The sequence below is a fragment of the Motacilla alba genome, chromosome 1A (assembly GCF_015832195.1).
Source record: "Motacilla alba alba isolate MOTALB_02 chromosome 1A, Motacilla_alba_V1.0_pri, whole genome shotgun sequence".
Taxonomy (NCBI): domain Eukaryota; kingdom Metazoa; phylum Chordata; class Aves; order Passeriformes; family Motacillidae; genus Motacilla; species Motacilla alba.
The window spans coordinates 69,889,506-69,916,248 of record NC_052031.1 but is presented as its reverse complement, the minus strand read 5'-3'; the positions used below and the strand labels follow the sequence as shown (position 1 = coordinate 69,916,248).

At 42.0% G+C, this 26,743-nt stretch overlaps 1 protein-coding gene across 6 annotated transcripts in view; it reads right to left on the bottom strand.

The window, feature by feature from the left end:
• PIK3C2G (phosphatidylinositol-4-phosphate 3-kinase catalytic subunit type 2 gamma) overlaps positions 1–26,743 on the bottom strand; it is a 203,685-nt gene that overhangs the window by 19,126 nt on the left and 157,816 nt on the right. For 4 of the 6 annotated variants that reach the window (XM_038154909.1, XM_038154910.1, XM_038154908.1 and 1 more), the window contains 5 exons: positions 25,840–26,032; positions 25,142–25,263; positions 20,277–20,385; positions 12,094–12,169; positions 3,860–3,954 (listed from right to left, as the gene is read on the bottom strand). In XM_038154909.1, the coding sequence (XP_038010837.1) occupies positions 3,860–3,954; positions 12,094–12,169; positions 20,277–20,385; positions 25,142–25,263; positions 25,840–26,032 (595 nt within the window). Of the gene's footprint in view, positions 1–3,859; positions 3,955–12,093; positions 12,170–13,475; positions 13,823–18,074; positions 18,186–20,276; positions 20,386–25,141; positions 25,264–25,839; positions 26,033–26,743 lie in introns of those variants that run through there. The other 2 variants (XM_038154913.1, XM_038154912.1) reach the window with 2 other exon arrangements.

The following is a 26,743-nucleotide window of genomic DNA, read 5'->3' as shown; positions in this document are numbered from 1 at the left end:
AGCCTGGCTGTTTCTGGCTGTGTGGAGCTAAGCCAGCCCATAGCCAGCCCTGTGTGAGATCTGGCGGGCTCTGGGTATCCCCCATTCTCTGGGCTGGTTAATGAGGGTGAACAGAACTGCACTTGAACATCACAAATTCAAAACCTACATGTATTTCAAGAAATCCATCTCCACACCTGCACAAGCCTGTGTTTTTGAGGTAGAGCAGCATTCCTCCTGCGCTCCTGTTCCTGCCTGCTGCTGTTTGGCCGGGGATTGTGCTGCCACAATTGGACTATTCTTGTTCTAAGGTAACAAATCCTTTCAGAGGCCAAAGCAAACCTCCCCTGGGGCTCCTTTATATCCCTCCTGAGACCACTTAATGCACTTTGCCAGGTACTGTGCTATTGTCTTTACAGAATAAGCCTGCCCTGTCTCACCCCTCCACCTGCCACATCCTCCATGACTCTGGAGGAAAACTCTCCAGGCCCCCAAGGTTTTCACCCCTACACAAATGTTTCCTTCTACCCCAGCCTCACTTTATAAAGGCAATATTGCCTGTACTCCAGAAAGTGCCCAGTGTGGCACTGTCTGCATTTGAAAGGAGCAATGCCCCAATAAGCTGGCTTCAGGTTATATAATATATTTGGAAAACTGCTTTTTTTTTTTTTCCCGGCATCATGGCTTTTGCATATTTGAAAATTGAATTTCAAGTTATTATCCTCAGCAATCATGGTGATGCCATTCAAATCCTAAGTAGAAGCAGTGAGCCACCTGACTTAGAGAATCTCTGGATTCAAATGAAACTGAATTGCTGAGGCAAATATTGAGACTGAAACATTTTTAGTATCTTATAAATATCTGTTTAACAGAACTTGTCTTCATTGTGCACCCACAGCCTTAAACTGTAGGCAAACATTACCAACCAGTCTTAACATCTCTGTGTTCAAACAGTTTCCTTGGCTGCAAGTTTTTCCTCAGTGAAAAAACACATCTTTTTTCTTTGCAGAAAGTTAGATCAGATTAATGGTCCTTTCCAGCCACAAAATCCATACGGCTGTTTGTCTCTGCAGAAATTTTGATAGAGTTTTCTTCAAGCAGGACTGGCTTTTTTTTTTTACCCATGTCTGCAATGTTGCAGTGGGGAGGGAGAGGACACTCTGAAGCTGACCCAGGGAGGAGAGTTGTGCATCTGCAGCAAATCTGGCACTGTGGATGCCCCAGGTCCCAGGGATCCATGCAGGCACCCACATTAACCAGTTCTCTGCCAAGCCTGCACCACACCAGGGCTCTCTCCACTGCCACTGCATTTTTTCTCCAACACACCCCATGTGAACAAATTTCCTGCAGGAAAATTCCAGGCAAATTTCCTGCAGGAAAAATTCCTGCTAAGTTATGGCACTGCAGTCCTCTGGATTCCTCCTTTAAAGAACCTGTGTGACACCTGAGAGTGGCTGTAAAAAATACCAGCTCCTTAGGGAGTCTCTTGTGCATTGTATATCAATATAGGATTTGCACAGCAGGATCTAGGTCTCCTATTAAAACTCCTAGAAGTAAGCTCACCCAAACACTAAATCAAATTTATTTCTGTGGATCAAAAGTTTCTATCACAATTCCTGTCAGTTCTGTGAAGCTCCATTTGGGATTAATTTGGCCCACTACAATTATTTTCGCATCTGAACACATCATAAAATCTCTTTATAGAGATAAATTAAATAGGAAAGAGCAGAACAAAAATTATTTACTATAAATTATGAAATAAAACAAGATAGCAAAGTAATCTCTGCACAGATGAACCACTAAAATATAATTAGTGAGACTCTGCAAAAGACTGACTATACCTGAAATAGCTTTAACATGTCTTGAATAAGATATGATCTTGGCATACTTTAAAAATCCCTGTTCAGCCCAACCAAAAAAAAAAAAAAAAAAAAAAAAGAAAGAGGAGAAAAGAGAAGGGAAAAGAAAAGAGAGCACATTAGAAAGGTTGATTTATATGGCTGGGAAGCTGAGAAGATCACTAATGGGATAAAGAGCCTTCCTACTACAGGTTACTGGTCTGGAGGCAGTCCAGTATCACAGGACCCTGAAGCACTATTTCATATTTCAGATCAGAGACAAGGGATGGATGGCCAGGTGGAAGGAAGGCATTGGAAGCCCAGGATTCAAAACCATGATGGCCTAAGTTAGGCTGCCCCAACAATGACCTTATTTTGGAGTCATGAATCAATGTTAGCCTTGCTGAACAGGACTCCTACCACTTCTCTTCACACCCAATAAAATGGGTTTGATCTAAATTACCTGATTTAAATTACCTATTTCAAAAGCAACACAGTAAATTCAAGTTGCACTACCCCTTCCATAATGAAGTGAACTGAACCCTGGGTTTGTTTGCACTACAGAGCTATCTATGCTGTAATTTACCTTCATTTAATTAAATGGCTGGAACTTCCTAAGAACACAGTTAGGAGCCCACACACTCACAGTGAGGGAAACAAGGAGAAAGGCAGACTAATTCCAACACCTGCAAATTGTTTGTGTGCATCTCCACATCACCGGCTTGAAGTCTCAAGGATATCATCAGCATGGCAATCACTTAAACACGCCCCTCCCACCAATTAGAACTTTATCAGAAGCTTATCAAAGTCACTGAGATTTAAAAAGCTCAACAGAAAAAATAAAGAGGGTCTTGTGCTACATCCTGAAGGTAAAGTTTGTATAAATTGGACCTGTCAGCAGAGGCTGATCTCACCTGTCAAAGTGGCACACAGGACATAGAAAACAAGTCTCAGGACAGAGATGCATTGAATGTTATAGACCAGAATGGAGATGCTTGAATTGCAAATGAGAAGCCAGAGTGGCCAGCAGAGAACAGACAGGGCTATGTAAGCCTCATGTGCCTCATACCACTAATTAAACAATCAGCCTCATTTTATGTGAGGCTGGTGCTCACACAAGCCCCTCAGTTTGGCCCCATTTAGGAAAAGGGATTGCAACCCAGCTTGGGATGGAGGTGGCGTGGAGTGTGCACTGAGAACCCACAGCAGCTAATAACAGCTAGACAAATAAAGGCTCTCTTGCCTGAGACGTGAGGCATGGAAATTCAAGGGCACATCCAGGCAGGGAATTCATTGTGGAGCAGCCCCCACGCTCCTCCAGTGAGAGATCACACTTCTCACACAGCCCCAGCTCCATCTCTGAAGCCACCCTGAGCAGCCAGCTCCACCTGCCTTGTGCTGCAGGAACACTGCCAGCTTCCCCTGCTGCAGCCTGGCTCCAGGAACTCTCAACATTTACCTCCCAGCCTCCTGACAGTGCTACAAAGCTGAGCATCATGCCTCCAAATGCCACTGCTCCTTCAAACACAGCTCTGCTCCCTCTGCTGAGCTCTTCCCTCCTCATAGACAGCCAGGCTGGACGGGAAAGAAATGTCTGCATAATCAATCCCCAGTGCCAGCCTGACATGCTGCAAAAAGTCACGCTGCTGCACCATGCCTTGTGTCTGACTGCTATCAAAATGTGTCAGCTGAGAAGGCCAAAACAGAATCAAAATTGGTTTTCTTGGAAAAGGCCATTACCAGCCATTAAGGAAGCCCAGTTCCTCACTCTGTCTCACACCTGGAACCACACTGAGCGAGCTCAAAGGGAAAAACCAATTGTTAAATCATGACAGAACAGCACTATCATTACTTGGAGCTGAAATTAGTCACCCCAGAAAGGCTGTTTGAAGATTCATGTTTTCACAGTGCTCTGCAAACGCAAGGACTTACTGGTTACACTGATAAAAATCAGTGTTACACTGATTTTTACACTGGTTACTGGTTATTCTGATAAAAATACACTGGTTATTTACACTGATTATTCTGATAAAAATACTCACGAGGTTCCTCATGTGTTTCAGCATTATTGTCAGGCAGGTGTTCTCATAGGATATGACCAGCTGTACTCCAGGCTTGTGACCAGCTGACTGAGGACCTAAAAAAGGCCAGACAGATTGATTTTTTAGTTAACAGCTTAGAGGAAATATATCTGTGAAATACTGAAGTACGCATTAGCTAACATATAAAAACCTGCTGCGTGCTTAAATCAGGGGTGAAATTAGAAAACATGGACAAGGAGTGTGATGGAAGAAAGTGGTCTGACGTGCAGTGCTCATTTTCTTTCCTGTTTGTTAACTGCCAGTGAGATCTTCTGTTTACTAATTGCCATCAAGCTGAAATTCAGTGGGAAATTTATGCTTGAGTGACAAATAAGTGGGGCAGTTTTTTTTTGGCAGTCACTGATGACACTATTCACCATTGTTGTAGCTCTGTCTGGTTAAAAACACTGTAATTTTTTTTTCCAGTTCCCAAGAGAAAGAAAAAAAAGGAAAAATGGGAAAAAAGAGCAAGCTTCCTGACCAGTTCCAAAACAAGTTAGAGACACAACATTAAATATAAATTCTCCCTTCCTCACTCAGTACTTTACATGTTCCAGGCTGGTTTTCATGCAACCCATTGCTTTCATAGATTTTTCTCCTGAGATGCACTTTAGGAGTCTGATATAATTCCCACTGAAAAAAAAAAAGCCATTTTTCATTTTCCAAGCAAGAAGAATCAGTCTCATGTTGTGGAAGAAATGACTAAGCAAATCCTGTTCCATCTTTCTGCTGGAGGCACTGAGCCAGCTGTCTTCACTGCCAAAAAGGTGTGTCCTTGGAGCTGGGGGTAAGTAATGTGGTTTACCTGCCCTGCAGAGACAGCAGGGAGGCACAGCAGAGAAAAGATGCCTTTAACCACAGCAAATCAGGCAATGGTGAACACAACCTCTCCTCAATAGCTGTCTGACCTCCTTAGTTTGGCAGTGTTGCACCTGAGCAGGGGCTGAGGAGCCGGGCTTGGGCCATTTTTCACCACCTGGTCACCAAGGACAGCCCAGACACTGCCTGGGTGAAGTTGCCTGGTTTTACTCAGGCAAAAAAGGCGACATTTAATTAAACCAAAGCTGTATTGTAACCACTAATTTACTGAAAAAGCAAGAACTCAATCCTGCTAAGCTCACAACACAATGAGGATGTCTCATGAGCTGGGCTCTGCTCTGGAGACCTCAGACAGAGAAATCCTGCTCTCCCTCCTACACCTTGGGATCTGCCACTGACACTGCAGCCCTGAAGCCACTGCAGGGTGACATAACAACATGAGACAAGACAATAGAGTGGTAATTAAGTCTTTAAATAGAAACGCATCTCGTGAGGAGCAGAGGCAGTGGGAAAGGATGATGGAAATGTAAGAGCAGCCATCACTCACACCCAGCCACAGGAGGCTTTTGGGAGTACCAGGAATGATCCCCTGGGTAGCAGGAGGGTTCCTTTGTGTCCCTTCCAGCCTCAGCAGAGACCTGGGTGATGCCTCAGGTTGTAGCTTTTATATTTTTCAGATTCTGTGCTGCTTTAGTGTGTGGGTCTGGGCTTCATATGAGGGGATGGTGAGCACAGAGTAGGGAGACAAAACAATTCCTGCTCCAGCTGGGCACCAAGGACAAATGATCCAAAGCTCAGCCCAGGAGCACAAACAGCGTGGGCTGGAGAGAGGAAAACAAGCAGGGTGGGAGTGCCTGGGCTAAAGCTGGAACGGGACAATGAACTGCAAGGTGCAAATGGAGCAGAGCTGAGCCAAGGGAGAGACCCCGGGAGCGCTCGTGCATTTTGGGACCATTCTGGTTCATCTTGGGTGCATTTTGGGACCATTTGGGTTCATCCTGGGTTCATTTTGGGACCATTTTGGTTCATCTTGGGTTCATTTTGGGACCATTTTGGTTCATCTTGGGTGCAGCCCTGGCTGGGCTCTTGTGCTGCCCAAGGTGGATCCATGGAGGAGATGCTGTGAATAAATCCCTGCTTTATTCTTTAACTCTGTCCAATCTCTGTTCTAGCTCAGCCTTCACAGGGCATCAGCAGCACCTCCTGTCTCACTCTTGCCCTCTCCTCCCCACATGTGCCCCAGAGCTCTCACAGCCAGGGGGGTGGGAGCCAGAAATCCAATTCCCTCTGCTCAGCCTCTCCTCTGTTGCTCAGCAGAGGAGGTGACATAGGGGGTGTTAAAATGGACGAGCCATGTTGGGCGTATTTTCCTGGCGAAACCAAATGTGTAAGCTCTGGAGCAAACAGAGACTAAAATAACTGCTCAGCAGCCGCAGTGACAGCGGTGCCATGTGCTGCTGACAGCCAGAGAGGCAGTGTAATTGCCATTTATCCTAAGGAGGGGAACTCAAATGAATTAGAAATAACACAGTGTGTACATGCAACTGCCGTAATACAATTTTACCAACGCTACAGAGTTTATGATGCTTGGAGTGGAATTTCAGAATATGAATCCGTCTCCAATTTCTCCCCTTTAGAGACTACAAAAATACATTTTTAATCACATCCTAACTAGAGAAGGGCCTGAAACACTCCTGAAAAATTGAAATCTCAGGAAGAAATCACTAAGCTGGGACTTAGAAGACCAAGTAGCAGTTCTTCATTTGTTATTCTCCCTTATGAACCTTGACAAATCACTTGGCAAGACTGTGCCTTATTTCATTTCTTGTGTTATGAAAATAGGAACGGGGAGGGACAAGGGATGAAAACTCCAGACAATGCTGAGTCTTTTCCCGGTTAAGAAGAAGCCCATAAAATACAATTCCTCTTTTTTTTTTTTTTTTTTTCCATGCAAAGCCACTTTACAGTTTTTATTTTTCTTAAGCTGTGAGTCCTTCTGCCTTGAATTTGCCAGAGGAAATGTAGAATTCAGGACTATTACACACAGTGTAACACAAGGGCAGCTGTGTTTCAACATAAGGGCACGATTCACTTGTGGGGCCCTGTTAATTTTGGGAATTGCAGTGAGTCACCACCAGTGGTTTAGCAAGAGCAACAGATTTCAGAGGCTAAATTACATCATCAGAATCCAGCTGATCACTGTGCCTTCCCTTTCCTACCAGCACTACCATTGCCCTTGTTTGTCATTAATTTTTACAGTGTGCTGCTTATATCCAGTGAAGGAATTTCTCTGTGGGAGTTGGTTTTTATTTTTTCCTTGAAAGTAAGGAATGCAAACAAGTTTCTAACAAAAAACAAACAAACAAACCCCCAAAAAACCCAAACCAAACCAGCTAAAAAACCCCCCAAAAACCCAAAATAAACCAAAAGGGAAGGGAAAATGCATTTCTAATTGAACACGCAAAATGAAGTCTGAAACACACACACTACAGGCACAACTATTACTAAAATATTTGCTCTAATAAATTGAGTACTAATGGAAAAAAATAAAAGGAAGGGAAATAAAAAAATAACAGAGCGTGGGAAATCTGATAAACATTGAGGAGACCACTGTTGCTTGTATTTCAGAGTAAAACCCAGTTACCCAGTTACTGTCAGCTACACTCAGCTGGTATATTTTTGGTTTTCCCACACTCAGTGCTAGATCATATCCTCTTTGAAGTCCAGGTGATTTTTAGCTTCAAATGCTAATAGAACACACATAGAATAATTACTTCCAAGCTATCCAGCTCGGGGAGATGGACTTGAGCTCAGCCCTGTCATTTTTGGGAAGTGCTCTACTTGTAGCCCATTTTAGAAGGACCAAGTGCTGGTCTGTTGCAAGTACAGGACTGAGTTACACTGACTACAGCTGAAGCAAAAGGTCCCCCCAGGGATCAATTCTTGACTCTCTGGTGTCAATGCAAAAGGTGTCAAATACCAAATGAGGACCCTGGAGCACTTGGGAGTTTTCTCCTTCCTGATTTGTGGCTGTGCAGCCCAGCATTCCCAGAGGAAGTCAGCCACCAGCCCTACTACAGAAAATCCCAAACCCTGCCAGTTTAGAATCTATTGAGGAACATAAACATGAGAAATCTGTGGGTCCTTTTGTTTTTTCAAATGAAGAAATGAAAGCAATTGGCATTCAGATTTCTACTGGAGGTGAAATGATCTTCCCAGTACTCAAGCATGCAGTTCTTTGTTTTATCTAGATGGTCTTTTCTGGCATGCTGGAGAACAACCAGCTCCGTATCCCACCATTTGTGCCATGTTTTCCTTAGCAGCAGTTTAAAACAAGCTCTGCATTACACTGTGCACAACGTTTGAGGAACAGGAATGGAGAGGAAGATGCTACTGACAAAATCTAGAGGGGAAACTGTGACTTAATAATACATTGCATTTCACACGTGGGCTGCAAAGCAATGTGAAGAAACTAATTAAATAAGTGTCAATGCTCTGCCATTGGGGAGCTCAGTGTTATTTTGTATTCTGCACCCTCAGATTTTTCTTAGACCTTTTTTCTTGGTGACAGCCTGTTTTGACATCTGGCATCAAAGAGAACCTGTTTGGTTTTCTGTCACAGTCATATTTTCTGGAAAAATCCCTTGGCCCAGGATTTTGTTCCTGGGAAGCTGAGAAACCTCAGAGAAAAAAGAAAACAATAATTATCTGATTTGCTTCTCCTGTGTTTTGCTGCTTTGGAATGTGTTTGGAGATTATTTATCCAACAGGTGATTGTTTCATTGGTTTCATGTGAATTGTTTTGATTTATTGGCCAATCAGGGCCAAGCTGTGTCGAGGCTCTGGAAAGAGTCACGAGTTTTCATTATTATCTTCTTAGCCTTCTGTAAATATCCTTTCTGTATTCTTTAGCATAGTTTAGTACAGCATTCTAGAATAGAATAGAATAGAACAGAACAGAACAGAATAGAATAGAATAGAATAGAAGCCTTCTGAGAAAATGGAGTCAGATTGATCATTCCTTCCTGCCACGGGGCACCCCGCAAATACAATAGTTTTCCAGGGCTGGGGTTGGTTGGCCCCAAGCCAACCATCTGCTTTGGTTACAGCCTCCAAAGTACCTCACTTCACACAGTCAGCCCTAAATACACCCACTGGCTCAGGGCTTCAGTCCTCCAAGCCAGCCAGAGGTGCTCGTGGGTGAATGTGACTAAACCAGGAAGGCAACTTGAAGCAAAAGCTTTACATCAAGAGTGAGCAGCTTCAGAAGATCAAAACACTGTGGGACATGAGCAAGAGAGCCTTTTTCTCCTCAGGGTCTATTCGTGAGGACTGTGGTTCTGCATGGAGGGGAATGCCATATTACAATGTCCCTGGAAAGCCTGGATCTCCCTTTACAGGGACACAGAACCTGTTTCCCTCCTGCACCTCAAGGCCAGAGGCTCAAATAAACACATGGAGCACTAATTAAAAATGCCAGAAGTGGGGCTGGGCTGTACAGTGTCACAGCCCATAGCACAACTGTCTGAATTATTAATATTTTCAGGAGGTACAAACTCAAGAGAAGAAAAAAGAAACAAGTTTGATATTAAAATATTTTTGGTAGATTTTTCTTTCTTCCTTTTTTTTTTTTTTTAATAGAAGTCTGATTGTGAAATCAATCCTGTCTGCTCTTACTGCCTTGTTGTGAGCTTGGTATAATGAAATGCTGACAATGTTCAGGATAATTCAGAATTCACCCCACTGGGAATACTGATTCAGTATTCATGTCAAGTAAATTTAACACTGATTTCTAATCTCTCTATTGCTGGGAGCAGAGTACAAATTCATACATTTTAATTTTTATTTTACTTTAGTAAGTGTAATTACCTACAACATTTATAAATTATAGCAGTGTAGAGAAAGATGCTGGTTTGATCAAAATTCATAACCTGATCCTACTGGGCATTAATCTTATTTCATATTGATCCTAAGCAAGAGAGAGATGATTTCTTTTGCTTGAGAGAGAAGCTACCAGACCCATGGAAAGCTACAGCCCATATTAAACTTGAGTTATTTTTCAAAAGAGACAAATATTAAGACCCCTATAACCTCAGAAAGCAATGAAATTTGTGGGGGAAAAAAAATCTATGTTTTTATTCATTCTTTTATTCATGGCAACCACCTCTTTCCTGCAGGCTCAGGGAATTTAATTCCTCCCCAGACTGACTATGGCATTACTGCAGAGTTTACATAAAATCAAAAGCACTTCTGGGCACCCTCAGCCAGCAAGAACCTCTGGGGCCACTTTGCTTCTCCCAACAACTCCTTATTTGCCACCTGGCACCTTGGCATGATCAGACACCTCCTCCTGCCTTAGCTGGACTTGTGTCTCCTCTGGATGCCAGCAGCGTGCAGAATGCCATGGAACAAAGATTTCAGGGAGCTCTCTGGGGCATGGCAGCAGCCTGACTCCAAAGGTGAGGTGAAGAATAGAGAAAAATAAAAATAGAAATATATTTGTCTCAATAGATTTCTCAGCACACGCACGGCAGCTCTTCCACAGTTCACCACAAATGCTGCAGCACCCAGAACAACCCAGCCCATGATTCCCCATTTTTACTAGGTCTAAACTCACTGTTTGGACCTCACAGGCACTGCTGCTTTATCAATAAATGACAGTGATCAATTTTCTAGGCTAAAGAGAGCTGCTTTTGTTTGTGGTTTGGGTTTTGTTTGCTTACCCCTGTTAAACAAAGGTTTTGCCCTAAGTCTAGAAGTGAAGCATCCAAACTTTAAAAGGCAGAGTTCTTGAATGGGAAAAAATCCAATCCCCCTGTAACCTCACTGCTGGAGGCCCACTCATCTTCCCCAGCCACGTTGTGACCCTCACCAGCACTAACTACAAAATGAGGAACAGATTGGGCTACCTGACACATAGCTCTCATCAAACACCCACTAAACATATTCTTGCCCCTGTTTCTTCATCCTCTTCCTTGATTTTGCTGCCACTGACAACAAAAATAGGTGGCTCATCCTTCAGACTACACTGGCTCAGGACACTGCTGTAGGAATTATGATACTGCAAGTTATTTCTCAATTTTATTAGAGATTCAGTTTGTGATTTTGCATAAAACTTTTACACCCAGATTCTCTGTAATAATTAGGCAGCTGAGTGTTGGTGACATATCAAAATTATTCCGGGGCTTTAACTGCCTTGTGCCTCAGCTCCCTCTGACATCTGTATCTTTGCTTAAAGACACCTACAGAGAGATGCAGCCCATGGCCCCAGATTACATGTTCCTAGCACCTAGGACATCTTTGCATTATCTCCTTGATCCTTTGTAAAAGTTAGAGCAACCATTAGTAATTTTCAATAGTCGTAATGGGTTTAATATGATAATGGCATGCCCTAATCAAATAAACTCCACACAGGGGGAATCTTCCAAAGGCTGAGAAGCCAGAATGGGATTTATTTTGTTCTGATGGATTAAAAAAAAACTGGTCCCAGCAAAAGAGATAATGAAACCTCTGTCTGCAGAGGGATTAAATTAACTTAATGGACATGCAAACTAAATATGCAGAGATACAATCCTTTCTGAAATGTGGAAAACTGATGATCTTGGAAACTATCCTATCACTTGGAGCCCATAACAACCAGCTGAATTGTTGTGGTGCAGAGTGCAGCTGCAGACTCCTTTATGAGGTTTTATTTTGCCTAAAAGCTGAGTACAGAAGATTATTATCAGTGCAGAACTAAGGCAGTGGAAGACAACAAACATTCAGAGTTTACTTTTTATGGTTTGTGCTTTGGCTCTTCATGCTGCAATGTCAGAAATTAGATTAAATTAGGCGCTGGACAGAAGAGGAAAATGGGTTAAGTATTGAGATAGGCTAAGGGAACAGTGCAGCATCTCATTTAGCCAGAAGTGAATTACCACAGTCATTAATAATGTATGCCTAAGCATTAACATAATGTTCTGTTATTTACTTGCTCCACTCATTGTGAAAATTACTTTAGAAGTCACCCCTGATTTTCTTCGCTTGTGCACGCACACATTGTGCTTTGTCATGACTCACATCCTTTCCTCCAAAATCTTTGAATATTTTGTTTTGTAAAACAAGAAACTTGCCACAGTTTGTGTAAAGGAACTTTTGCTTTGCATGTTTATTCAAAAATAAATGAAGCAAGGCTGAAAGGAATTTGAGAAAGAGAAAGAAATCTACGTGACGTCAGTAACACATTTTCAAAGACTTTGAGAAATCAGGAATAATTCGTTGGTATCCTTGCATCCTAAAAAACCCCAAACCATCTAAACACTTTAAACTCACCTTTGCATAAAACTATCAAAGATTGTAATTTCTTAGAAAATAAATGAGATTGGTAATCCACATACCTAAGGTCAGAGATGATGAGTCTTCTGCCAAGGTATTTTTGGACCAGTTGAGGAAGAAGCTGAGCACAAGCTCATTCTGAAAGAGAATAAAAACACCGTAGGTAATATCTTACGTTGCACTCTGTTCCTTGAAGCTTGCTGATAATTTTTAACGCACATATTAGAGTCAGCAATAAAAGGGAGCTTCTCCCTTTTGATCATGAGCTAGGAACCCAGGGAGTGACTTCTGCTGTGGCACTGGGAGCATGATGAAGGTGTCCTTTAGCACTCCAGGGATGCTGCTTTGGTGCCTACCTGGCCCCTTTCTGTCAACACACTCCACAGCTGCAGGGGCCACAGATTTGTGCTGGTGCTCCATCTCCAGCAGCTCAGGGTTTGTATCAGCAGCTGCAAGAGCTCTGACAGAGCAGCCCCTCTGTGAAACAAAGGCAGGAGAACATCTCCACTCTGAGCTGTGCAGTCAGCAGGAAACTTGCCCTTGGCACGGGACTGACCCCAAGTACCTGACCTCGTGTGTGCCCCCCTGAGGCTCAGATATTGTGCAAACCTCCCTCCCACAGCAGCTTAATGGACACTTGTGCTGAAAAGCTCCATACACAGTTAAATCCTACCAGAAACCCACAGGGAGTGAAAGGCACGGTCATATTTCACCCTCCTGTTTCAAAGAGTAATCCACCTTATGTACTGCTATAACTTTTATTTTTATGTACTGACCTGTGCTGCTCTAGTGAACATATATAACAGGTAGTTACCTTCAGCTGGAGAGAATTAAAACAATAAACCAAATCCCCAGATTTCAGTATTTTGCAAGGCAATAAAAACGTGAATTCTTAAATGGACTCTTATGACTCTGAATCAAAGCTGGACAGTAATTGCATTTTATTAGCTTTTCATAAAGCCATATTTCAGAACGGCCATTCTTTAAGAGGGTTAGAATTGTTACATTCATGCTGATGTTACATGGACTGACACTGTAATGAATGGGTAGGACAGGAGACTTTTCAGATTCCAGCATTAAAATGTCACCATTGTTTTTTTCCAGTCAGTGGAAAATAATATGTCTCTTATCAGCAAGATGTACTTCAAGTAGTATTTGTGTTGCTTCAATTTGACAAGATGTAGCATAATTTGTGCAAAAAGAAAAGGAACAGGGTAGTGACAAAAGCAGCTAGTGAGGAGTTAACATGTGGTTACAGCAGACAGAGGAACAGATGTGTATGTTCAGTGCAGAGATAAGATTTAGAAATCTGGATTTATTTCCACAGTTGCCTTTCATTTTTCACTCTACTGTTTGGAGTTTTTCCTCCCACACTGATATTTTCTTTAAAACAAAAATCAGTGGAAAAAAAAAAAAACAAAACAAAAAACAAAAACCACCAAAACCAAAAAAACCCCCAAAAAACCGCAAAAAAACCAACAAAACAAAAACCAGAAGAAAATAAAGCAAACCCAACATAATTGTTTTTCTTGAATTGAATGGCAGATCCTTACGTTATTAGCAGTGGACTGCCAGTACACCTGTCTGCACTGAGCACGAGTAATTATTCTCCCATCTGATGAAGACAGCTTACAGGGGAAAGCCCATTCGACTGCCACAGCTTCCAGCAGCTTTAAACAGCAGAGTTATCCCCCAGGGGACCTTCACTTGCTCTTTCAGCACAAGCCCCAAGTGTAGGAAATCTCCAGGGTTGAGAGTATATTTTTGGCAGCCCAGTCTTTATTTGACAGCCTGAAAATAAGCAGAGAAACTCAAGTGGCCCTATGACTTCAAAGATCTTGAGAGAAGTAGGCAGGAGGTGGAAATAAAGATACACAAACTGACTTGAAAGAGAAATAAAAAATTGCCACACTGAGCAGCATGGTGTTGTTTTTTCTGCTTCCTCTCCACCTACTCTTTTCTTGCAATAAATGGAAATGCAAGACAAATAATACAAAGCAAGAGGTTTGTAAATAGGAGGTGCAGAGATTGTTTCAGGCAATAATTCCAAAATCTCATTATAATGGAGAGAAGGCTAGAAAAAAAAAAAAAAAAAGATATTTGGTTTAAGTACAGGAGGGGAATCGTGCAGAACTTAGAACAGGCATGGGCAGGACAGGCATGGACCCTGCTGCTGCCACAGCTGATGGCAAAGCTTTCCTGGCCTGTGGGCCCATCATGCTCAAAAGCAGCCTGAGGGGAAGCAGCAAGGCTGATGCTGGCAGAAGAATTGCAAAAGCTGAAAGGAGCAGATCATGTGGCAGGAGCAGATGCAGCAGGCTGTCCAGGGCAAAGTGCTTCAGAAGCACTGGGGCTGTCTCCTGGCTGCTTGTGCAGATAAGCATCCTGCACGCTGATATTTAAAAGACAGCAATTTCCCCCTGACCTGTGCTAATCTGCCTGCTGCAGGACTCCACCACGTAGATTTCCAGCAGAAAATGTGAAAGTGCCTTATTGAGCTCCCCCTTTTCCAGCAGACCTCCAAAAAACCACACTGAACTTTCAGGTGATTCCTGAATCTGGGAAACCTCCAGCAGCTGGACCTCAGTTAATGTGGCTGGAGCACAGAGTTAAGCCAAGCACATTGCTAAACAAAACCAGATCTATCAGAGCTTTGAGCACATGTATGAGCTGTTTGAAGGGGCAGAGAGTCCATTTCTAACCTGGCACTTTTGTGACACAGAAGTGACAGTGGGTGGGAATCTCAGAGATCTTGTGTTGGCAGAAAGGAAGGCACTGAGGATGCCCAAAGCACTCCCTCACCCTTTTCCCCCCTGGAACTCTTACCTTTAAATCAGCAAATGGAAATTCCCTGAATTACTGCACACTTAGGAAGTCCTCCTATCATTTGTCTAAGCATTCTTACCTAGTAAGACAATAATCTCCAACAGGTAATTCTGATTTTTTGCTGGTCACTCAGCACATTGGCCCAAACAGGAGTGGTCTGTGTGGTCAGCCTGGCTAGAACTCACAGACCTTTTTTTCAGCCATTTAACTCAAAAGGCACAAACTCCACCTTTACTTGCACTAGGATACAACTGAAATAAAATATTTCAGTGGCTTTGTGGGGCTGGTACAGCCCTGCACTACTGCAGCATGATAGAATTTGTCTGCTGCTCTCCATCAGACTAACCAGAAAAGCAGTGTGCAGTTTGTGAAACACAGCCAGATTTAATTTCAATACAAAGAAAAGCAGCCTCCCCTCTGCTTCCAGCTTTCTTTTCAGCTGTGCTGGAGAAAATTCGGGGTCAGAGAACACCCATGCTCCTGTTATACTGTCACAGGATGGAGAATCAGCAGGAAAGAAAGCAACCAGAAAAAGCTGACCTTGGTGCAGCTGTTATAACTTCAGGAAAGGACAGGGGAAGAGAGGGGACTTTGAACCCTGCCCATTTTGGCTCTGCTGGATGCCCTGCCACAGGAACAGAGGAGTGGTGGCAGTTCAAGGGACCCACAGAGCCTGGGAGCACTTTGTTCCCCCTCTTTATGTACCCCCATACAGGCAGGTGGGAGCTTTTTCCTCATCTCTGCAAATCCCAAGGAGCACCAGTGAATAAAAAATGAAATGAAATATGGGAAGCTCTTATCAAATTGATTACTTTTACAGTGTAAAACATTATTCACCCTAGAACAATGCTGTGGTCCAGGTTTTTACTGTGTGCTTGAAAATGAGTGAACATAATTTACAATCATTTCCATTTACATCCTCTTTAAAGTCTTTTTACAAAGCCTATAAGTCACTATAAAGCTGTTTATAGAACCCACCCACAGCTGAAGCACCATCACTGTTTGCTTACCTGCCTGCACAAGGTTTATCTTCACCTCCAAAGTCCTCTGTTAATTTGGATGCTTAGAAAAACTTTATAGACTCAAACTCCACAATAATTTATTTTTTTTATACTGACTAACCTACTGTGCACCTGCACTTACCATTGTGTTTGACACTGGGGCCAAAACCAGACTCAATTAATGGAGCCTTACCTGGATTTTGTGTCCCCAGGCAGTGCACAACCCTCCTATGATACGGCCATAAAATGAGGAGCCACCAGGGCAGCCCTAATTTATGTGATGAGATTTGGGCTGAAATCACCACCCAACCCATCACTCAGCTGGAATTGAGTGAAACAGAAAAATACAGCAATGGTCAGCAGCTGTCTTTTGTCACAGACTTGCTTTATGCTTTGAGAACACATATTTTTGTCCTCTTCCATGTTACCAACTCTCAGTTCAATATTTCTTGGTGCTTCACCTCTTGTTGGTGATATCACTTGGTTGTTTTACCATTTAATGGAGCAAAACTCAAAGATTCTGAAGATTGTTGAGGATTTTGCCCTGCAGATCTAAAAAAACTCAGGTATTTCAGGGCATGCAGATGATGAAGGAGTCAGTCAGCAGTGGTGCAGCTGGCCCAAAACTAAACATTATTTTGCTGTGATCAGAAATACTGACACTGGTTTGGGACAACTGGAATGAAATTAAAAATATAAAATAAAAAGGTGCTGAAACCTGTTTTTCATCCTGTCCTAATTGACTCGGTTTGACAATGGAGGTGCATCAACCTCTGCACGCTGGTGATTGATGGAATGAATACAGCTTGTTCATGAGCACAGTCTGGTGAGGAGTTATTTATAACACTGCTAACCTGAATTTAAAAAAGGACTCCTATTCTAGGCAATTCTTCAATAAAAGTAACTAAGTGAGGCTTATGCTTAAAGTAAACCACAGATTAAAAAAAAAAAAAAAAAAGCCTTGAATAGGGATAGACGTGAGCACGTTTAAGCATTTAAACTGGTCCAAGAACAAATACTCCATCCACTGATGTTTCTGCATTTACTGGATCTGGCACTAAAATTGAGAGATAGAGGAAGAAAAAGTTTCTGTTCATTAAAGAAGGGTTTGGAGAAACATTTAATTCCATTTGAGCTCCAGTGCAAATAAGAAGGCAGCTGTTTTCCACCTCTCCTCCTTCATTCCAACCATTTAGCAGAAAAGGTCAGTGACATTCTGACTTACTCTCAATTATAATAAAATTTTCATAATCAGAACTTAGTGTGGACTAAAAAGCTTGCACTTAAGGCATGACTGTGGAAGGAATTTGGATGTAATCTGATTCTTTCTTCATTTCCAGGATTTATAATTACTTGATTGGTAGAACCAAGCATGTATTCAGTCCTGAGTGGACTGGGCTAAATTCTTCAGAGCAGAAAATGGTGCCTAGTCATTTAGGCTAATGTGTTTACAGAGATTACAAGTGTTACAAGGGTATTTTATAATGAAATAAAAGCTCTTCTCCCTATCTCAGACAATACTCCAGCCCACTCCACAGCCACAATAAATTACATCTACAATTCAGCATAAAGAAATGACTGTAGCAAGAAAGTGAAAGGAATCCTGTTCTATAGGCATCTGGTCTTCCTAGATTTCTTCACAAATTTATGAATTAATTATTTATTCCTACATAGTTTTACTATTTCACAGGAATGACAGTTTGATAATGCTTGGAAACTGACACCTCACTAAATGGTTTCAGCCAAGCTCCTTAACATTTAGAGAAAAAGGACAAATTTGACTGCAAAGTTGTCATAGGCATGGAAAGGGACAAAATAATTGTATTTATTTTTACCAAGAAAGCCTCCTAGCTTGCCTTTATACTCAGACTAAAGCCAAGATGACACCATGATATTTTTAAAAGAATCATACCAAAGTGAAAAGTGAAAGACAAGGGAACACAAAAGGAAATTACCCACCAACTGCTCTCCTTGTTCTAAGTGGGTCAGAACACGTCAGTATTTTCCAAATTTCTCCCACCTCCCAGCAGGAGAAGCATATTGAGGTAAAAATAACGATTCAATGTTTATGGAGTATCAATAACTTTAAAGGTTATCATCCAGAATTGCAGGTTAGCTGCATGGGGGTAAGCAAGATGATTTCCCACATGCAGCAGCACTTTAGGATGGAAACAATCTGCTCATTCCTCTGCTCGTTATCTCTTGCCCTCCAAGTCCAGCACACCAGCAGCAGCACAGCCCTCACAGGTACACAATTGCTTTCTTCTCCTCGTGGTTCAGCCCTCCAGGCTGTACCAGCCTGGAAAATTCCTCACTCTCAACAGTTCCTAAAGGTTTCATTTTAAGAGCAGAATCAATACACGGTGATAGTCATAAATAGGTATATAAATAAATCTTATTCTTGATTAATACAATGCATTACTAAGCAGCTTTGTGTTCGTGAGGCATGCTTTTCTCAGGAAACCTTGTGGTAATTAATGCCATCACTGGGTGAGGTGCTCAGATGAGCTACAGCACAGCTTCCTAAAAGAGTTGTAACTTCTGGATCTAACCAATTAAAAGATTTATTTTTAAGCAGAGCAGCCAAGTTTTTCATACTGACACACTTCAGATGATGACACTGACTTCCCAAAAACCCTTCACTTAAAACCAATCTTATTTTGTGGCTCAGAACCAAAGCAGTGCCTGTCCCTGAGCACATCTGCCCAGAGTTACCTCCAACACCTCTGTGGTGGCTGGGAGGATGTCCCCAGCTCCAGGGCTGTGTGCTGCAGGCCCATAAAGGGAGCAGGAAGGACACTGGGAAGGACACTGGGGTTTTCTGAGGAGGAGGCCAGGCAGCCTGCTCGGGCTGAGCACCACCCCGTGGAGCAGGAGGCACAGCAGAGCTTCTGTGCACCACTGGGAAATGTTTTTATGACTATCCCAGGGCTTTCAGCAGCCTAATTTTTCAGCTGTAGATTAGGCTTCTGCACAGCAGTGCTTGGCCCAAATTGAAAATCCCTGTACCTTCCAGCAGACCAGAGCACAGCAGAAGAAACTGAGCTCTTCATTTCTAGGTCACAGGCTTAGATCAGCTTTTCCTCAGCTGTGACCAAAGGGCACTAATGTGAAATAAACCCATGGCCCTAACGTGGGGGTCAGAAAGGAACCACAGAATCCTCAGGCTTGGAAAGGACCTCTGGAGATCATCCAGTCCAACCGTCTGCCACAGGAGGGTCACCCAGGGCAGGTGACACAGCAATGTGTCCAGGTGGCTTGGGATGTCTCCAGGGACAGAAACTACACAACCTCCTGGGCAGCTGCTCCAGGGCTCTGCCACCCTCAGTGTAAAAAAGTCCTTCCTCATATTGAGGTGAAGCTTCTTGTGTTTTACTTGCACAACAATCCACCCAAACTTTAGCAGATTATTTGGCAGTGTCAGTCAAAGGAGCCAAGCACCCAAGTGAGCTGTTCTTACCAAATTACTGTGACTCAGTCAGACAAAAAGATTTTTATCCTCTTTGGAAATCTCAGTCTCAACTCAGGGCTCAGAATCTATAGTCATATTAATAAGAAAACTTCTGTTTGTTTGGCATATGGACAATTTCCTCTTTAAACTCCATTACAAAGTCACAGCTGGGAAAGTTCTATCGTTAGGCAGCAAACTTTTTTTTTTTTCCTCCTGCAAGATGTTTGAGATTTTGGAGATCAAACATCCTGTCATATCCTTTCTCTTTTGGCTGCCCCTGCTATGAAACCCAAGCAGCCCCAGTTTGAGCTTTGGCCCTGAGGTGCACAAGGCTTTGTGCTGGCCCAGACAATGAAAATTCAATGTTTGCTACCAGTTTGGCTCTCCATTTTTAAGCAGGAGGAGAACCTCAAACCTCAGAAAAGAGTAATGAATAAAAAATGAGAAAACATCAGTTTTAATGGACTCAATGCATCATTCTGATGTTATTGAAACATTCTGGGTTAGGTCTTGTGATTGCAAAACTTTCTTCTACCTGTTAAATACATTTTGAAAAAGGTATTTCTGGGCTGGAAGAATGGAACTTTTCATTTAACAACTGTCAAAATCAGACTTTTCAATATTTCAAAGCTTACTTCTTTTTTTAGACGTTACATTTCTCAGAACCTACTCCTTACTGTCAAAAATTCAGTGAATCACTACTTTTCGATGGCAGCAAAGGAAGCAAAGTTTTTTTTTCTGAAAAATGCCCTGCCAGGTCTAATAAACTATTTCTCAGTCATACTTGTCTTTGTCCTACGTTTTGATGAATGCTGCAATGGCTCCATCCCAAAATGCATCATTAGAAGATGTGTCACTATATAGATTTTTTTTTTTTTCAAAACAGGCAATGGAAAATTTCCTGAATGTTTTGGTAAAATGCTACTAGAAATCATGTGAAAATAAAAGAAATACTGGAAATGCTCACATTAGCCAGTTTCCTGGAGCCACTGAATAGCTGCTTCAGATAGAGATTCAAATCCTTCACTCTCTTATGTTCAAGATCCGTAAAAGGTAAATGCCATGAGGGGGGAAACCTGCAAAACAAGAATATTTATGAGCAGAACTCTTGCACTGTATTTGCTGAAAATATTTCCAGCTGTACTTCACAGGAGAGAGACAAGACTTCCTAAGAGGTTTTGCAGGTAAGGGAAGCAATGCTTACAGGGTCACATTACAGTGATTCACTTTCTTCTAATCATTTGCTGCTAAATTGTCTCATACTGAAGCACTTTTTCTCTCTAAATAATTAATTTAAAAGTAAGTAAGTGAATAAACAAATCCTAAAATACACTTTGCATTTTGTGGTCTCTAAACAGATCTGAGTAACTGGCCCTTTATGATCCCAAGAAAACATTGCCTTTTTGCACAGCAGATCTCTGATCTCAGCCCGGAGTTGACATATCCTTACCACAGAACATTGAGCACCAAAGCCTTACAGCAACAACGTGACATTTGATGAATATATCATTGCTTGCATTTTTACCTCAGCTATTTAGAGTGTAGATAAGGTTTTCACTGTAGGCCCCTGATCCCATATCTAATTTCAGGTGCTAGCATAATAAAAAAAAAATATATATATGAAAACAAATGATCATCACACAAACAAAATCAATCCCAGCAAAAACAGTAACAGTAAGAATAGCAAAAGCAATATTCTTGCTGAATTTTTATTAAGATGAATTTAATTTTGGGTTAGTAAATAAATTACACATGCATAGAATGGCCTTGTGTCAATTTTCAAATACTTTGGTGGTTGAAAATGTCAAAACCTCCCATTTTTTTAGTTGAATCATCTTTGCATTTTAGAGACAATGCACATTGGATCAGTCAAAAGGTTAGAGTTTTAACAACACACATAATCAATTTGTATTAACCTTGCCCTGACAAAGGGTATTTATCTCCCAGGCTGAAGGAGCCTTAGAAAAGCTATCTGTGTTAAATTGCACATAATGGGTTGGGTGATATGGATTGCTACTAGCAGGATTCATAATTAACATTATGCTTTATGTCCTCTAATGTATGAGACAGAGAAAGGTAGAAGTTTTCATCTGGGTGTATTTCATGTCCCACCACCACCACCACAACTGTAAATAGCAAAGCGTGTCTTGTTTACAAACTTCGTTCTTTTCTGCTGATGCCTTGTGAAAGCTGACCTAGAGCAGAGATTAGACAGAGTTAAAGAATAAAGCAGGGATTTATTCAAAGGATCTCCTCCATGGATTCACCTTGGGCAGCACAAGAGCCCAGCCAGGGCTGCACCCAAGATGAACCAAAGTGGTCACAAAATGAAGCCAAGATGGACCAAAATGGTCCCAAAATGAACCCAAGATGGACCAGAATGGTCCCAAAATGAACCCAAGATGAACCAAAATGGTCCCAAAATGCACGAGCGCTCCCGGGGTCTCTCCCTTGGCTCAGCTCTGCTCCATTTGCACCTTGCAGTTCATTGTCCCGTTCCAGCTTTAGCCCAGGCACTCCCACCCTGTTTGTTTTTCTCTCCTCAGCCCACGCTGTTTGTGCTCCTGGGCTGAGGTTTGGATCATTTGTCCTTGGTGCCCAGCTGGAGCAGGAATTGTTTTGTCTCCCTGCTCTGTGCAGAGAGCTCAGCATCCCCTGATGTGAAGCCCAGACCCACACACTGAAGCAGCGCAGAATCTGAAAAATATAAAAGCTACAACCTGAGGCACCACTGCAATGAGCTTTTCTTTTCATCCAATAGATCTCAACAGGTGTCTGAAGGGTTCAGACAAAGGATCTGTCTAGTTTGTGATACACTTGACCAGCCTTTAGGAAGGCAGCTGCAAAACCCTGTAGGGAAAAACTCAACTCTGCTGTGACTTAATCTGGGACTAAACCAGCAAGGGAGCAGGGTGACATCAGCATGCTGCATGTATGGGTGGACTTCTGCTGGTCCCTGGAGGATCAGGGCTCAGTTAGGGGCTGCACAGATGGGCAGGAAGAGGTGACTCTTCCCTCACAAAATCACAGTGGCAGGACACACAATGGGGAGGGAAAAGTGACACGACCCCGGCTCGTGACACGCGAACAGTGCAGATAAAAATAGAGCCCAGGTCATCTGGAACACAGAGGCTTCTTTCAAGGGGTGGGAGAGGAGAACACTTTGGAAGCAGCTTAAAATGAATTAGTGTGTGTAAGACAAAGAGAGGGCTCTGGCTGGAAAGTGCAGGCCCTCAGAAGATGCACCCAGAGCACAGTGGCCAGACAGAGGACAGAGAAACTGCAGATGGACAGCCCCAGTGGCTGCTGGAGTGCAGGACAATGTGGACCTTGTGGTGGCACTGAACCCTCATTTCAAAGCCCTCTGATAGATTGTGGCTGTGCTGTCAGTGGCTTTGCACTTGGCGTTAGAAAAAGGTGAACTTTCCAACTTGATACTTTGCACCTACTTGAAATGGATCAGAAAAATATAAACTAGCACCATGTGCAAATGTCCTGCACAGAACATTGCATTTCCTACTTGTCTGAACATTGTTCTGTCTAAAAGTTATGTCACATACGGGTTTTGTTGGGTGAAAAGATTTTTGGCACTTTACAAACAATAATTAAACACAATTAATACCCTCTCAGAAATCAAAAGAGAAGGATGGTGCTAGAGGGCAAGGGCAGCTGTGTTTCTAACTTTTAAATGTGGGCTGAATGAATACATGTCAATAGCAAAATTTCAGATTCTGGGAACTCTGAGCTTTTGCCACTTGTTTCTTACAATACACTCAGTATTTAGCACTTTTATGAGGCACTCTCATATTTCATTGTTTTCTCCTAATGAGACATGAATATGTGCAATTCCATGGAATCATAACGAAGCAGAAACCAAGTCCTTTCTGTTAGCAGTTCCAATTATTCTAGCAATATTAAACATTTAAATTTTTTTAATCAGACACTTTTAAACTGATTTTGTGATTGCATTGTGGAACAAGGATTTTTCCTTCCTTTGAAGCGTCTGGCATCAGCCAGAGCTGGAGCTTTGTAACACACAGGCAGGCTAATGGTCTGATACGGCATGGCAGTTTCAGTAATAACTTCCTGTAAAGAAATAATTAGGTTTTTATTATTAGAATAAAATCTGGGATACATAAAAAAACCCTCAAATTAATGAAGTTCTGTTAGACCACAACACAAAATTTTAACATTAAAAAACGTGCCTATCAAAAAACATCATAAAATGAATTGTTTTAACTCAATCTTAGGGAAAGATCCTGCAGTGACAGGATACTGCTGGGACTGAATTATGGCAATAAAGCACTGGAGCTCCTAGAGACAGCCTCAGTATATGCAGATTAACCCTCTGTGGGTTCTGAAGTGCTCTTTAACTGTGAAAATGTTGCAAAGGATTTTATCAGAGGCAGATTCATCCGAAAAATGACTAGTACTATTTTTGAAATTCACTACAGGGTTTCTGAGGTCTGTGTGTTTCTGAAGAGAAATGTACTTTCTTTTCAAAGAGCTCAGCTCACCACAGGAAAAATTCATAAACAGGTACGTGTTAAATATTTTATTTTCCAACCCAATAGTTAGCCTGCAAGTATCTCCAAATCAAAACCATGATTCAAGCAATTTCACTATCTGTTTAGTGAAATTTCAATTCTCACCAGCTGCTGCAAACCAGTTCCTGTGAGAAAGCCATAATGAATCAAATTGGAGTCAATAAAATCCCCTCAGGCAGGAGACAGATTCTCTAGAATTAACTAACCTTAAGCCATTTTTTCAGAATGCTTCTCACGAGCTCCAGGGAATATCAACTTTGGATCTGAAATTCGTGGATTTTAAGTTCAAACCCTGTTGTTTGTGGCTATTTACTTCATGTCAAATCCAGAGACCTTTCTCTTTTTCAAGCCTATCACTTGAAGCTCAGCTTGGTTCAAGTAAGCTGCTTGTATTTTAGGCCAGATTAATGTGGGTTTTTTTGTAAATTTTTTTGTAAATGGAGTTGAAGAGCTTGTACCAGGTGAGTCAGAAGGACTGTCTAAGAGAGGACTGCTTTGTACTCACTGGTGTATGCAGTACAAGGTATATGACACATGTAGAAAAAAACACTTGTATTTCTGAGGCCATGGACAATCATTTCATAAGGCAAAGCTGGTTTACATAAGACAGAAATAAACCATGGGATTCACTACCCCAGGAAACTGTAAAGAAATAACATTCAGAAAATGAGAAGCAGGAATGGACACGCACATGGATAGAAAGTAATATCCAGAATTATTGCAAATAATGACAGATTTTTCAAAGGATGTTAAACTGAATTATGTGAGGCACAAAGTATTGGGCTTGGGAGCAGGACAGTACATAAGATTATTGTGCATTTCTCAGCTGGGGGAATGTGCATCAGGTTGTAAAAATGTTCATCATGGTGCTAGACTCAGAGATTTCTGTTCTGACCCACTGTGAACATTCCTACATTACTTTAACATATGGATCTTGCCATAAGTTTTGCTAAAAATCATGAGGAAAGTAAAAAAAACTATTAAAGGCACCTTTAATTAAGTCAACACCACTTACCCTTTAATTTCATGAATAGTTTTGTCAGGCCCAAGCTGTTCCCCTTTTCTCCTCCCATTAAAAAAGAAACAATAAAATATAAAACTTAGACTGCCACAATGGTCTGTGATCCAGTTTCTTCTGGGGCTGAATAGGAGGCTGATAGAATATGTCACTCTGCCTTTGTGTTCCTAAAAATACAACTGCTGTGAATATTCTCACAGATTTATCTGAGCACAGGAGAGGGAACCACCTAACAGCAGAATAACATTGACCATTATGCTGCCTTACTCTGGGAGGGCATGAGATGGGAATTGCTTCTGGAGATGGCTGTGAAGTTTTGAGAACTGGTGGAATGATTTTTCCACGAAGGTGACCACGTTGCAGGTCTGCACCACCTGGATGAGGTATACCTGTGTTGGGGGAAAAGGAGAGGCAGAGCAGAGAAATGATCAAAGAGACAAATTTAAAACAAAATTTAAAAAAAATGTACGAGAAAATATATAGGGTGATTTCAACCAAGAAAAACCTTCCTTTAATGTAGTGCCAAGTGCCAGAGAATTCAGTTTGTAATTCATAATCCTTGCTGCACAGGAAGAGAAACTTGCCTGGGTAGCACACAACTCAAACACTGAAAGATCACTGCAGTGTGTGAAAACTAATAGTGCACCATTAAAGCATCACATAACAGCCTCCAATTTCTATTAGGCTTCCTAATTTTGTGCCATGCTTTCCTTCTGGATGCTTTAATTAGCTCTTGATTTATTTTTCACTATAGGGAATGAACTGTTCTCCTTAATGGCTCCCTGCAAATATCTGTCTGCCTGGTGCTTTTGCTCTCTGGTAGCTCACTGCTTATGGCACCACTATTCATCCCATGATGCTTTTAATGATGCACAAGCACATCTTCCATAAAGAAAGAGGGAGAGTGCATGAAAATGTCATTAAAGATCAGGCAAATGAGGGCAAGCAAAGGAGATAATACATACGGGGTCAGGCTTTCTGCTGAATCCCAGAATGGTGGCCCTGGAGATTGACCTCTCTGTATCCAGCATCATCCATTCCTGGGGGACACTCTCTGGAGCTGGAGGCTTTGCAGAGCTCCCCACTGACATCTGCACGAGCGTGTGGATCAAGTTGTTGAGTTTAACAGGAAAGCACTCCAAACTTTCCTTTATTTTCCTGAAGAAGGAACAAACAGAGGCGCTATTTATGCAATTGTTTTTGTTTCCACTCCCTGACCCCCTCTTTTTATGGATCCAAGTCCAAAAAAATCCCAAATTTTACAGCCTACCTCACCTACCCCCACACACTGCTATTTGCACTGCAGCACATCCATCCCCTGAGCTCTGCTGCTCAAAGGAGTGCTCTTACCACAACCTGCCTCAAGGCTTAGCTTGGAGCAGCTATTCTTCGTGAGCTGGACTTCTTTCAGACATCAGGGACAAGCAGAACATTTCCATGTGTGTTCTGAGGAGTCCCAGGGTTGAACAGCACGTGTTCATTTTGCTGAGCAGGAGAGGAGGCACTAGTTATGATTATATTTATTTTTGGTTACACTAACCTCACATGGGCTTACACGTGTTTGAGCAAGGCTCTTGGATTCAATTTGTGATTTAGCTGAGCATGATGTGTTGCTAAATCCTCTACCTAGCTCTTAAAAGCTCTCTCCCTGTGGAACTGCTTAAGATGAATTTAAAAAAAAAAAAAAAGAGAGAGAAATTTTCTCCTGGTATCTCACTCCATCTCATCCCTGTGCAAGGGGAGCCAGAACACTGTTTTGATTGCCTGGAGTTTTGAGATCTTTCATCAGAGAAGACACAATAGATTAAAAAAACCCCTAGATAAACATGAAGATATACACTGCAAATGTGAGAGTGAACTTGACTTGAG